This window comes from Bubalus kerabau, chromosome 4 (genome assembly GCF_029407905.1).
Source record: "Bubalus kerabau isolate K-KA32 ecotype Philippines breed swamp buffalo chromosome 4, PCC_UOA_SB_1v2, whole genome shotgun sequence".
NCBI lineage: Eukaryota > Metazoa > Chordata > Mammalia > Artiodactyla > Bovidae > Bubalus > Bubalus kerabau.
This window is the reverse complement of record NC_073627.1, coordinates 8,824,861-8,839,083: the sequence shown is the minus strand read 5'-3', so window position 1 is coordinate 8,839,083 and position 14,223 is coordinate 8,824,861. Positions and strand designations below refer to the sequence as shown.

Genomic DNA, 14,223 nt, shown 5'->3' with positions numbered 1-14,223 from the left:
AGGAAAGCAACAGTAAAAAAGACAACATCAGGTGTTGGTGAGAATGCAGAGAAATTGGGATCCTTGTACCTTATGGATGGGAATGCAAAATGGTAATGGCCAATTTGGAAAAGAGTTTGAGAGTGTCTTAAAAAGTTAAACATAAACTTACCTTATGATCTAGCGTTGCACTCCTCTTGTTGTTCAGTGGCTCCGTCGTGTCCGACTCTTTGCGACCCCATGAACTGCAGCACACCAGGGCTTCCCTGTCCTTCACCATCTCCCGGAGCTTGCTCAAATTCATGTCCATTGAGACAATAATGGCATCCAACCATCTCATCCTCTGTCGTCCCCTTCTCCTCCTGCCTTCAATCTTTCCCAGCATCAGGGTCTTTTCCAATGAGTAAATCTATTCAAAAGAAATGAAGACATAGATACCCACAAAGACATGTGTTCAATTGTTCATAACAGCATTGCTCATAATGATCAAAAAACTGAAAGTAATCCAAATGTCCATCAACTGGTGAATGGATTAACAAAATAAGGTATATTCATACATTACAATACTATTCAGCAATTTAAAGAAACCAGCTATTGATATATGCTACACAATGCAGATTAACCCCAAAAACATTGTGGTAAGTGAAAGGAGCCAGAAACAAGATGATGTATTATTGTATGTGTGGACTAGAAACAGCAAATACAATGAAATAGAAAGCAGAGCAGGGTTTGCTTAAGGCTGGGGGTGGGAGGGGAATTAGTTGTAAATGGACATGAGGGAGCATTTTGTGGTGGTGATGTTTTCAACTGGATTGTGATGATAGTTGCCAAAGTCATTGAATTGTAGCACGGATGAATTTTATGCTGTGTATGTTATACCTCAATAAAAACTGTTTTTAAAAATAACAGTAAAGAGACTTCCCTGGTGGTCCAGTGGTTAAGACTCTGAGCTCCCAATGCAGGGGGCTCGGGTTCGATCCCTGGTCAGGGAACTAGATCCCACACGCAGCAAAGATGGATGATCCCGAATGCTGCATCTAATTCTCAGCACAGCCAAATACATAAATAAATATGAAAAAAGGCAATACCGAGTGTTTTATGCCAGTTGAATAAAATTAAGAGAAGAGCTTGAGGACTTCCCTGGTGGTCCCGTGGTTAAGAATTCATTGGCCAGTGTGGGGGACACAGGTTTGATCCCTGGTCGGGGAAGATTCCACATGCCTCAGGACAACTAAGCCCGCACGCCACAACTACTGAGCTCGTGCTGCAGAGCCAGCGAGCTGCAACCACTGAGCCTAAGGGCTGCAGCTCCTGAAGCCCTCAAGCTCTAGAGCCCTTGCTCCGCGACAGGAGAATCCAGCACGGTGAAAAGCCCCCTCACTGCAACGAGAAAGCAGCTCCTGCTCACCACAACTAGAGGAAGCCCACCACGTGCCACAACTAAGGCCCAGAGCAGTCAAATAAAGAAGTGCTAAAAAAGAAAGAAATTAGTGTGGAAGTCTTCTGAGCATTCATAAGGTGAATGAAGTGTGAGAAAAGACAGTTGGCCTGGTTGGCGTTCCAGAGAAGAGTTTCAGCGCAGTGGTGGAAACTGCTGTAAAGATTGGAGGGGTTGTTGGATGTGGGGGTGGGAGCAGACAGAGGATGGAGGAATGGATGGATGGATGAATGGGTTGGTGGGTGGATGGGTTGGTGGGTAGATGAGTGGGGGGGGGGGGTGGATGGATGGGTGGGTGGTTGGGTCTTAAGGCATTTGTTTTTAAGTCAGGGAGAGAATATGTTTGTAGAGGCAAACAAAAAGCCAGTGGAGAACAAGGAATGGAAATCTTGAGTAAGAAGGATGGTTGCTGATGAGGTCTGGAGGAGGTAGAGTTAGTTGGGAATGAGAACCTAGGTGAAAAATAAAGCTTGCGATGGGGAAAATAGGAATATCTTCTTGAGATGGGAAGAAAGTATGGATACAAATATAGGGAAGTTGAAGGTATTGAAACTTTGGTAACTGAAAAGGGTTTTTAAGGAGTGCCACAAAGTAGAAGCAAAACAGGTAGAAGGGTCAAGGTTGGGGACTTGAGAAGGTTGGAAAGGTTTGGGTCCATTGACTGTGCCTTGCTGTATATACTGTGAAGCTACAGTTGTTAAAACCATATTGTGGGACCTCCCTGGTGGTCCAGTGGCTAAGACAACCACACTTCCAATGCAGGGGCCCCGGGTTTGATCCCAGGTCAGGGAACTAGATCCCACATGCTGCAACTAAGGGTTCACATGGCACAGCTAAAAGATCCTGCATACTACAGCTGAGACCCCGGGGCGCTCCCCCCCCCCAAAAAAAACCCCTATATTATACTTGTTCAGAATAGAATAGGACCCAGATCATAGCATGATAAAAATCAAATTTCAGTTAGTGGAGGAGCCCATGGGCCACAACCTTTGAGCCTGTGCTCTAGAGCTCAGGAAGCACAGTTAAGGAAGCCCAGACATCTAGAGCCTGACTGAGCAGCAAGAGAAGCTACTGCAATGAGAGGCCCAGGCCCCGCGAGTAGACAGGAAGCCCACTCGCCGCCGCTGGAGAAAGCCCAGCAGCAATGGAGACCCAGCACAACCATAAATAAATAAGAAAGTAAAATAATTAGTGGGGGAAATGGAATAGTCAAGAAATTATGTTAGTGATGTTTCCTATTTGGAAAAAAAAATTAAACCCTTATCTCACACAGTTCACAAGGACAAATTCCAGATGTAAAAACAATTAAAAAAAAAAACCAAAAACAGGCAAGCAACATAAACTAGAAGGAGTAGGGAGCGTTTATCAGGAGGGAAACAGTTAATTCAATCTGGACACTCAATGGGATTACAGTATAATAGTTAAGAGCACACACAGGCTCTGGAATAAAAATAGCTGGATTTGGGGCATGGCACTGCCTCTTCTTAACTGTGTGACCTTGGACAAAGTCCTTAACCTCTCTGGGCATTCAATTCCTCTTTGGTAAAATAAGAAAAAAAAAATAGTTAACACCCACCTTATAGGGTTGTAAGGAATAACCTATGTAATATTTGTTAGTATAGCGCTGGTATATAGAGTAAGCTTTCAAAAAGGGGTTATTATTATATAGTCATTAAGAACAATGAGGTTGGGAATTCCCTGGTGGTTCAATGGTTAGGACCTGGCTGGGTCTGGGTTCAATCCCCTAAGGAACTAAGATTTTGTAAGCTAATTGGAGTGGGCCAGAAAAAAAAGAACAATGAAGTCAATCCATAAGTCCATAAGTACAGACATGGAAAGATGCCAGTGTTACATTAGAGGAAAAAAAGCTACATGCAGATCACTATGAGTAATATTTTAAGTAGGTTAAAAAACAAAGTAAAGCAAAACCGAAAACTTGAATGTGCTTATATATGTATAGGAAAACCTAGAAGGCTGCAAACTGTTTTTTGTTGTTTGGGGGAAGAATCATTATCTTTTTTAAGTTAATTAATTTTGTTTTCGGCTGCTCTGGGTCTTCACTGCCGTGCACAAGCTTCCTCTAGCTGCCGCGAGCAGGGGCTACTGTTCGTGAGGGTGTGCAGGCTTCTCACTAAAGTGAGTTGTTACAGAGCACCGGTTCTAGGCACGTGGGCTCAGTAGTTGCTACAAGCGAGGTGTGTGGAACCTTCCCAGACGGGATCGAACCTGTGTCCCCTGCACGGGCAGGCAGATTCTTAACCACTGGACCGCCAGGGAAGTCCCCCCAAATTAAGAGGTTTTTTTTGTTAACATTTAGGGTATCCATTAAATACAGAGTTGAAGAAGAATGAGAAGTGTCAACTGCCCTTTATCGTGTGATGTAATAGTTCATAGCGGTTTGGTGGCAAATGTCAGAATATCTCACTGGGGCAGACATAAATTCTGGAACCCACTGGGTAACATTTACTTTCGTTATGATGTTAGGAATATACCCCAGTAGTGTAAGTTCATTGGGTAAACGATTTTAGATTGTTAATTTCAAGATATTTCTTTTTCACATGGTGAGTAACAAAGAGCTGTGTTCTTCTTAGCAGATAGTCGAGAAAAGAATGTGACTAGCACCTGAAAATATTTTTATATTGATTACATGTTGAAGTAATATTTCAGATATATTGGGTTGTTAGACTATCTAACATTGGGTTAAATAAAATATATTCAAATTAATTTTGATTATTTTTACTTAAAAAAATATGGCTCTTAGATAATTTAAAATTACATATGTGGCTTGCTTTTTTTTTGGTCACACCTCCAGACATGTGAGATCTTAGTTCCCTGACCAGGGATTGAACCTTTGACTCTACAGTGGAAGACCAGAGTCAACCACTGCACCTCCAGGGAAGTCCTGTCATGGTGTATTATTACTGAACAGTGCGATCTGGAAGAACAATAATAGTGTAATTTTCTTCCCTTGTGAGTAATTTTTTTTTTTTAATCTGGATGCCTTTTTTTTCTCTAATACTAAAAAAAAAATATATATATATATATACTGAATTGTACTAGTACTGATCATTCTGGGCCATACCTTATGGGGTTTTCCCCCCTTGATGTTTTATTTTTATTGTGGTTAAAAATGCATAACATTAAACTTACCACCTTAACCATTTTCAAGTGTTAACAGTTCATTAGTGTTAAGATCTCTAGAACTTTTTCTTCTTGCAAAACTGAAACTATACCCATTAATCACTGACTCCCCCTTTTCCCTCCCACACACACCTTATGTTTTAAATACAATTTGGGGGGTTGAGTGATAAGTTAGGAGTTTAGGATTGAAATGTCTGCACTACTATATGTGAAGTAGATACCAACAAGGACCTGCTGTATAGCAGAAGCAGGTATATTCTTTACTCGGTATCTTGTAATAACTTGTAATGGAAAAGTATATCTATAACCGAATCACTTTGCTATACTCCTGAAACTAACACACCATTGTAAATCAACTATATTTCAATAAAAACTTTTCTTAAAAGTATATAATTTTTGTGTATGATGTGGCTTCTTTTTTCCAGGTCTACTGAGATATAATTGACAACATTCTGTAAGTTTAAGGGGTACAACATGATAATTTGATCTGTGTGTATCTTGCAAAATGATTACCACAAGATATGTCTTTTTAAAAATAAGGTTTAGATTTTTTTTAATTGAATTTATTGTTGGCTGCCCTGGGTCTTCATTGCTTTACGAGGGCTTTTCTCCAGTTGCGGCGAGCTGGGGCTGCTCTCTAGGTGCACTGACTTCTCTTGTTGCGAAACACGGGCTCTGGGCACTTGAGCTCAGTAGTTGGGGCTCTTGGGCTTCGTTGTTCCTTGGCATGTGGAATCTTCCCGGACCAGCGATCAAACCAACATCCTCTACATTGGCAGGTGGATTCTTAACCCTCGGACCAGGGACGTCCCAAGATGTAGCTTCTTAAAGCCTGCAAAGAATTCCAGTTATGATTTGGTTAATAAATTATAGCCAACTATGGGACTTCGCTGGAGGTCCAGTGATTAGGATTCCATACTTTCTGTGCGAGGACTGCAGGTTTGATCCCTGGTCGGAGAACTAAGATCCCGCATGCTACATAGGTGGCCTACAAAGTAAAATAAAAACTATAAAATAAGTAAAAATTATAGCCAATTAAAAAAAACTTGCAGGTAATCTACTAGTCATGTGTGTTGTTTCCTACCCACACATGGGCAAAGACATGTTTTCGTGTAGTTCTTTTTTCCACAGCATTTCTGATCTTAGTGCACGGCGCTAAGAAGCAAAAATGTGCACGAACCGTCCACGAGGCACTTTTTTTTCAGGGACTGTTGGTGTGTTTGGTGTTCCCATCTGTTGATGTGGCCACACCGTCTAGGTCACAGCGCCCTGATCCCTACCTCTGGGCAGCCTGAGCAAACGGAACGTTTTTCTTTTATCTGATGAGGCATTCGTATTTTAACTGTGTCGAGGGAGATCAGTGTGGCATTGACACTTCTCTCAAAATGAAAAAATTCTCCTTTTCACCTGTGGATTATTGGCCTTCCTTTTAGGTCTTTGTATATGTGTGCTCTTGATTTTTAATGCCAAGCAAGGCTGGATTTCCCTGGCACTCCAGTGGTTAAGACTCTGAGTTTCCAATGCAGAGGATGTGGGTTCGATCCCTGGTTGGGGAACTAAGATCCCACATGCTGTGCAGTGCAGCCAAAAAAAATTTTTTTTTAAATAGTCATAAAATAAAATAGAGACTTCCTTGGTGGTCCAGAGGCTAAGACAGCAAGCTTCTATTCCAGGGGGCCCAAGTATGATCCCTGATCAGGAAACTAGATCCCATATTCGGCAACTGAGTTCACATGCCTCAACCAAGACTCTGTGCAGCTGAATAGATTTATTTAAAAATTAAAAATTAAGTTAAAAGTTAAAAAATAAAATTAAATGCCAGACAAGGCTACGGTTAGCTCTATAAACTGCTTTCTGGGTAATTTCATTTATTATCATGGCTGTCCCCAAAAGGGCATTTCCAGTAGAACCCTGCCATCTTTAATGCTTTAACCCCGAAGCCTTTAACCCTGAAGCCATTAGTGCTCTTCTCTTGCCAGAATCAATCACTACCATGTATAAGCTGATTATCCGTTGATTTCATTGTCCCCACATCCCTCACCTGATGGCTCCCAGGTCCTGGAAACTCAGCGTGTCCCAGATTGAACTCAGCCTGTACCACTCCAGACACCAAACCTGCTTCTCCCCATTCTTTATTCATGATCTGGGCAAGCCACCCATTAATGTAAACATGTTTCCTAATTTCACCTAATGTATAGTAAATGTCTAATGTCTAATGTGTAAAAATATATTTTCCTAATGTTCAACAGTAAATGACAAATTCTTTGAGATGGCTGCTTCTGTTTGTGACAGCTAGGCACCTCCTTCTCTATAAATTATGCACGTGGAAAATAGGGCTAGTAAGTGCTAGACATAAATAATTTATAACTAAGCTCCTAAATGATGAATCGCGCTGTGTATCACTGCGGATGGCTGCCCCTGTGTGTTTTCATGTTGATGGGTAACTTTCAAGGGTTCCTCCTCGATTGCTTTGGTTTCAGCTGCTTTTACCCTCAAACAAGGGGCTTTCCAGGTGGCTCAGTAGTAAAAGAATCTACCTGCTAATGCAGAAGATGCGGGTTCAATCCCTGGGTCAGCAAGATTCGCTGGAGAGGAAAATAGCAACCCACTCCAGTATTCTTGCCTGAAAAATCCAATGGACAGAGGAGCCTGGCAGGCTGCAGTCCCTGGGGTCCCAAAGAGTCAGACACGACTTAGGAATTAAAATAACAACGACTCTCAGTGTTTTCCTGCTTGCTGGTTAATTAAAGAATTGCCTCACTTTGTGGCAAGGGATTTTATCCATGTTGTTTGGTTTAATGTGTTTCTAGACCAAAGCAACTCCTTGAGTAGAAAATCCAAAAAAATGAATGTTTGATTCCATTTTCCTGTTAGAGCTTTCTTCTCTGCCTTTGTTGCTGCGGCTTCTTCACAGGCTGAAAGTGCTGAATCTCATTTTTTAGAGTTTTCTGTAAGCCTAAAAAATTGAAACATATATCCTAGCCATATAACACATAAAGAAGACTTTTGCTGATTCTAAGTTCTTTGTATTAATCCAAGAACTGGGGTAAATGAGAGATTGATGGAACGTGATATGGCCGAGTCACTCACTTTTGAACCATTCACCTTTATGGGAGAGTTAGATTATAGAAATATGAGCTAAGAAGCATGTGGGGTTTGTTGTTGTTACTGTTTTGCTTTTATTGATGTATAGTTGATTTACAATGTATTAATTTCTGCTGTACAGCTAAATGATTCTGTTTATATATATACATTCTTTTTTATACTCTTTTCCATTGTGGTTTATCACAGAATATTGAACACAGTTCCCTGTGCTATGCGGTAGGATCTGTTGTTGATCCAATATGTGAGAAGCATGCGTTTAATCAGATTTGGAGAGTGTTCCCAGATGGAATGGGCAGTGTTACCTAAGCCTCCCTTGGTTACTTAGTGCCATCATGTCCTGGCTTGCGTCCTCCATCTGTCTGGATGAGGCAGCTGGGGATCCTGACCCTGCCTGCAGATTGCCTCTGGTTAGTGGAGAGTTGAAAATATTCCTGCCTCCTGGCTGGTCAAGGTGGGGCCTGACTGATGTCCCTGTAACCTTGGCCATGAAGACTGCCAGTGAATTTGGGACTAGGGTGTATATGCATGTCTGTGTCTTTCAAAATCACTAAACTTGTCCAGTTAAGCCATATAATCTGTGGTATGTGAGTGCCCAGTCGCTTAGTTGTGTCTGACTCTTTGAGACCCAGTGGACTCTGGCCTGCCAGGCTCCTCTGTCCATGGAATTTTCCAGGCAAGAGTCTGTGTGGTAGTTGATTGGTAAAGCCTGGGGCAGTGTTACTTAATTTGTATTTTCCTATTAAACCATCATTTTGAAGCAAATATGGAACACAAGGAGCCTTCATTGTGGCGGGTGATGGAGGTATACACGGAACTGGCAGGGAAATGCTGAGACTACTATGTCTGGGTATGAGCCAGTGTATGAAAAGTCTAGGCAAAGGAACGTATGTGCGTGTGTGCATGTGCTACCTGCAGTTAAGATTCATGAGTACATGCAGGATAAGGAATAACCATTTCAAGTGTAAGGGAAAATTCAGGAACAAAATACATATATATATATTCATTAATGTGCCTTGTGGGGCCTTCTGGTCTTTTGCTTCTTGGTGTGATAGGCAGATCACCGTAAAGATTCAATTAAGAATGTCAAAAGGGACTTCCCCAGTGATCAGGTGGTTAAGAATCTGACTGCCAGTGCGGGGGATGGGGGATTCCATCCCTAGTCTGGGAAGATCCCACATCCCACAGGGCAACTAAGCCCGTGTGCTGAGACCACTGAGCCAGTACACCACCACAAGAGAGGCCCTCAGTCACTGTAACTAGAGAAACACCACATGAAGTACAGCCAAAAAAAAGAATGTCAAAAGGAAAACAGTGATCTATTTCATATTTGATAATCTTGGGTTCTCACTGCTAGGATTTTGCGTATTTGGTGCCATTATCCCCAGTCAAGATAAGAAAATTTCCCTAGGGTTAGAAATGGCTCTAATTGTTTGTTGAAGGGTTAACATTTTTTTTCTTTCCCCCTGAATCCGCTTGTTCACTTGGCTTAGTTTGACTGGTTTCTGTCTCTCGCCCTCTAGGAAGCTATTTTGCCAGCCACTTCATTATGGGAGGAGAGAAGTTTGATTCAACTCACCCCGAAGGCTACTTGTTCGGAGAAAACAGCGATCTGAACTTTCTGGGGAACAGACCAGTGGCGGTATGGTTATCATCCGTTTACTTCCACTCGGGGCTAAGTGGCTGAGTCAAATGGTCTTGTCAAAATAAGTTTGTAATTGCTGGTTCAGCAGTGTCTGCGGCTTGGTCTGAGTTGAGAGGAGCCAGACTGCAGCCTCTTTGGTGGAGCAGGGTCTCCTGGCACCAGAGGCTGCCCCGTGGAAAAGTACCCAGTCTGCCTGAGGGTGAGGACAGCTCACAAAACCCAGCTTTCCTAGGATCTGCCCCTCTGAAGCTCTGCCTGAACGCCGCCTCTGCAGACTTCCCTTGCCCAGTCCCTAGCTTGTCCTCACCTTGCTTTTCATTCCTCTTCATAGCAACTAATTATCACGTTGTTGTTTTTCAGTCGATAAATCATGTCTAACTCTTTGCAACCCCATGGACTGCAGCATGCCAGGCTTCCCTGTCTTTGACTATCCTCCAGAGTTTGCTCAGATTCATGTCTGTTGAGTCAGTGATGCTATCTAACCATCTCATCCTCTGCCACCCCCTTTTCCTCCTGCCCTCAATCTTTCCCAGCATCAGGGTCTTTTCCGATGAGTCAGCTCTTTACATCAGGTGGTCAAAGTAATGGAGCTTCAGCATCAGTCCTTCCAGTGAATATTTAGGGTTGATTTCCTTTAGGATTGACTGGTTTGATCTCCCTGCAGTCCGAGGGACTCTCAAGAGTCTTCTCCAGCACCACAATTCGAAAACATCAGTTCTTCCTAATACCACATAAGCTTCTGTTGCCTTGTCACCTCTGTTATCTGCCTTTTGCATCAGAATGTACATTTCCCAGGGCAAGGGGGCTGTGCCACTGTCGAAACCCAGCACCCAGAGCAAAGCCTGGGACATTGTGATAAGCCTTTCATAAAGATCTGTTGAATGAATGACTGACAAATTTCCCCTCGATATCTGAGTTGATATCAGACTGTCTCTCCATTCATTCAACTCATTCCATAAATGTTTATGGGGCATTTTCTCTGCACCCAGCATGAAGCTTTGCAAAAATAGCTGCCATGTGGCTACTGATTGGCCACTTTGTGCTAAGGAAGGCCCTAGAGATTTTTCAGACATTATTTCTAATCTTCATAAAGACCCACTTTAGGACTTCCCTGGTGATCCAGTGGTTAAGACTCCGCACTTCCAACAGGGGCCAGGGTTCAGTCCCTAATCCGGGTACTAAGATCCCACATGACACATGGCAAGGCCCATAAATAAATAAATAAATAAAAACTATTTTTTTTTAAAAAACCCTACCTATCAGAGAATTTGTTATCAGTATTATTTTGTAAGTGAGAGAACTGAGGTTCCGAGAGCTGAACAGTGGTGATAGCTTTTGTTGCTGTTGTTTAGTTGCTAAGTCGCGTCCAACTCTTTTGTGACCCCATGGACTGTAGCCCGCCAGGCTCCTCTGTCCATGGGATTTTCCAGGCCAGAATACTGGAGTGGGCTTCTATTTCCTTGTCCAGAGGATCTTCCCAACCCAGGGGCTGAACCCACATCTCCTGCAATGCGGCGAATTCTTTACCACTGAGCCACCAGGGAAGCCCAGTAGCCTTTATGAAGTGCGCACCGTGTTCCAGGCCCTGTTCAAAATGCTTTCAGAAAATTTTTCCCAAAGCCACATAACTAGATCTGCCTAGCTGCAGATCAATAACCTTTCCACTGCTTCCCTCTGCTTCACAATATCCTGCCGTTCTCCAGAAACTCCTATTTTAGTGGGGCAGGCCAAACACAGGAACAAGAGATACTTCAATAGCAATCAAGGTCTGAAAGGGCTGGGATTCTTAGGTATAGAGAGTGGGGGAGGAGAATCGCAAGGGCCGGTGCTTTGGTGCTGGTTTTGAGAAGGAGCCCTTGGAGGATGGCCGAGTCTTCATGAAGTGGGTGGGCGAGGGGCTTCCCAGGAGGGAGGCACAGGGCACAGGCGTGAACGCATTCACATTTCTGTCGAATCAGCAACCATTTACTGAGAAACTGCTGTGTGCCAGGCACTGTGGGAGGCGCTGGGGACACAAAGCTGAAATGAGCATGGTTTGTTCCTCCCCGGGAACAAATAAGGAAGCCAGTCTGGCAGGAGTGGACCTTTCCTGGTGGAGAAGCAAGGCTGGAAAGGTAGGTGGGGGCTCCATTCCCTCAAGGTGTGTTCCACCCTCTCCCACAGGCTCTGGGGGAATACTGAAGTGTTTTAGGCAGATGAGCGCCCCAGAGAAATCATTTGTTTTTTGGTCTTTAGGAAGGTTAATCTGATGACGATTTTCCATCTGGAGCTTTAATTAAAAAGCATTTTGGTTGTTGTTGATGGTTTTTATTGTTTTCTTCCTTTCCATCTGGGCTTCGCTGATGGCTCAGAAGGTAAAGAATCCGTCTGCGATGCAAGAGACCCTAGTTCAATCTCCTGGAGATGGGAATGGCAACCCAGTCCAGTATTCTTGCCTGGAAAATTCCATGGACGGAAAAGCTTAGGGGGGCTATAGTACATGGGGTCACAAAGAGTCAGAAACAACTGAGCGACTAACAACACTTTTCTATCTGGAGTGACAACCCCCCCACCACCACACCCCGGTGCTGTGTGCTCAGTCATGTCCAACTCTTTGTGAGCCCATGAACTATAGCGCCCCCCCACCCCCCCCCACCCCCGCACCCCAGGCTCCTCTGTCCATGGAATTTTCCGGGCAAGAATACTGGAGTGGGAAGCCATTTCCTTCTCCAGGGGATCTTCCCTACTCAGGGATCAAACTTGCATCTCCTGCATTGGTAGATGGATTTTTCACTGTGCCATCTCAGAAACCAATTCTTAGTTGAACAGTACTTTCAAAATACCAAGTACTTTCTGCTTCACAGTCAATTATGACAATTCATACTTATCAAATGTCTACTATCTGATTTTTCTACTGTTACCTTAGCCTTTAGAGTGGAATGATCTTTTTTTCTGCTTGAGCCAGATAAGAACTCCCTTACTTCCTGGAAGTAGGCTCATGCTTGAAAAATAACCCTTTCTTCTCACAGGGACTTGGCCATTTGCATCCGCTTCTTCCTCCCTTTTTTCTTTCCTCTGGTGTCAGAATAGTTTATATACTTTTTTAAAGTGTAGGTTTTTTTAAAAAAACTTTTTCAGGCCATAAAGATGATTTAAAAACAAGGGAACACTTCTTTAGGCTAATTTTGAGGTTTATGCTGGCCGACAAACCTCCCCAAAGTGTAACCGTCTTGTTTACACTTCTGTGAGCCCGGGAATGACCGAGCTCTTCCAGGAGCCCCGGACAGCAGCGTTGACCTTCACTTGCAGGCTTTCTCCCAAAGAAGCCATCAACATTGGCCTTTTTGTTGTTGTTTTTGTGGACTAATCGTTAAACATGCTTCATGTTGCACAGAGCAAATGTTTTCAAAGGAGATCATCATTTCACGTTAAGAAAGCAGATCGGAGTAACTTCAAAGAGGGAGGTGGAAGTAGAGAATGCAACACGTTTCCCTTTGCTGTTTCCCTTTCTTAGTTAATAATAGCTAACATTTAGTGAACCCTTACCATTTGCCAGGGCTGGTTGATCCAAGTTCTCTGTATGTGTTGACTCTTTGTGTCCTTGTTGATGCCAGTTCAAGGGGGATGCACAGTGAGGCGGAACTGAAACGCCAGAGTGTGGAGCAGAGAAAGGTTTACTGCAGGACCGTGCAAGGAGATGGGTGGCTCATGCTGTAAAAAGCCTCAACTCTTCAAAGAGTTTCAGCATAGCACTTTGAAATGGCAGGCGAGGCAGGTGGGCGGTGTTGTGAGGTATGTGATCGCCTTGTGCACAGTTCTCTGACTGGCTGATAAGGAGGGAGCAGGGGGTGTCACAGGGGTTCACTTTATCAGTCCTCAGGCTCCAGGAGGCCTGGGGCTGTGTGCTCGTGGTCATCAAGTAGTTCTTCTATTTGGTGGGAGTTTTTTCAGATCTGCAAAACAACTCAGGAAATTTGCATCACATACTATTATCTAGGTGCTTCAGAGAGGAGCTGAAGCAGAGGATATGGGGGAAGGCCTGTCCAGGGAAGGCCCGCATAGGGTCCTACTCGGTTACATCCTCACACCCTAACAAGGAGGGTCCTGATTTGACGGATGAAAAGCAAGAGACACAAAGAATTGAAGCAAAGATTGCAAAGCCTGGAAGTGACTGACTCAGGATTTGAACCCAGCAGTCCAGCTCCAGAGCCTGGGGTCCTCTGCCCTTTCCTGCTGGTCAGGTTGGGGGTACTCAGGACCCCTGCCCACATCTTGTATGTGAGTCTGAGTAGATCCTCGAGGGCAGTTTGTGAAATGTGGAGAGAGTAGCCAGCATGGCCATGACACGTTCTCACAAGTGTCTCTTGAGAGAGTTTGTATTTGGTGTGTAATTCCACCGGCTGACCTGACCTTGGCCGCCTGCTGTTACCGCACGTCAGCTTGTTTAGGGGAAGGCCCAGCGGCTGAAGGCTGACTGGTCACTTGAGTTCTCCAGAGCTGACCTCTACTCTCCGCTAACATATCTCAGTGTCGGTAGACGGGCGTTGGGTTGCAGAGGAAAGAGAACAGCCTTATAAAGCCATCCAGCAGCCCCAGGCAGGAATGGCTCCTCTTTCCAAAGAGATGGGGGCACAATATGTTGAAATAAATGGTTAGATTAAGTTATAAAGGCCATAGACTTCCTGGCTTCTGGGACTTGTCGTATTTCCTGTCATCTTTTGAATGATCAGACTCAGATCATACCATTCAGCTATGGCTCGGCCTGTAGTTTTTACGGAAGCTCATCTCCCACTTAGGATAATCTATCCATCAAAGTCAGATGTAATATCAAGTCTTCAGGTCAGATTTAAAGAACCAGAGTGTGTATGTGTATGGAAGGACGGTTGAGGAGAGGTCGGAATCAAGATTGCAAATTTTACATACATATTGCAACCCTGGC

At 43.8% G+C, this 14,223-nt stretch overlaps 1 protein-coding gene across 3 annotated transcripts in view; it reads left to right on the top strand.

Annotated features, from left to right (window-relative positions):
* The window catches only part of RNF157 (ring finger protein 157), a 74,851-nt gene that overhangs the window by 8,388 nt on the left and 52,240 nt on the right, over window positions 1-14,223 (top strand). For all 3 annotated transcript variants that reach the window (XM_055575188.1, XM_055575190.1, XM_055575189.1), the window contains one exon: window positions 9,184-9,302. In XM_055575188.1, coding sequence (XP_055431163.1) covers window positions 9,184-9,302 — 119 coding nt within the window. The remainder of the gene's footprint in view (window positions 1-9,183; window positions 9,303-14,223) is intronic.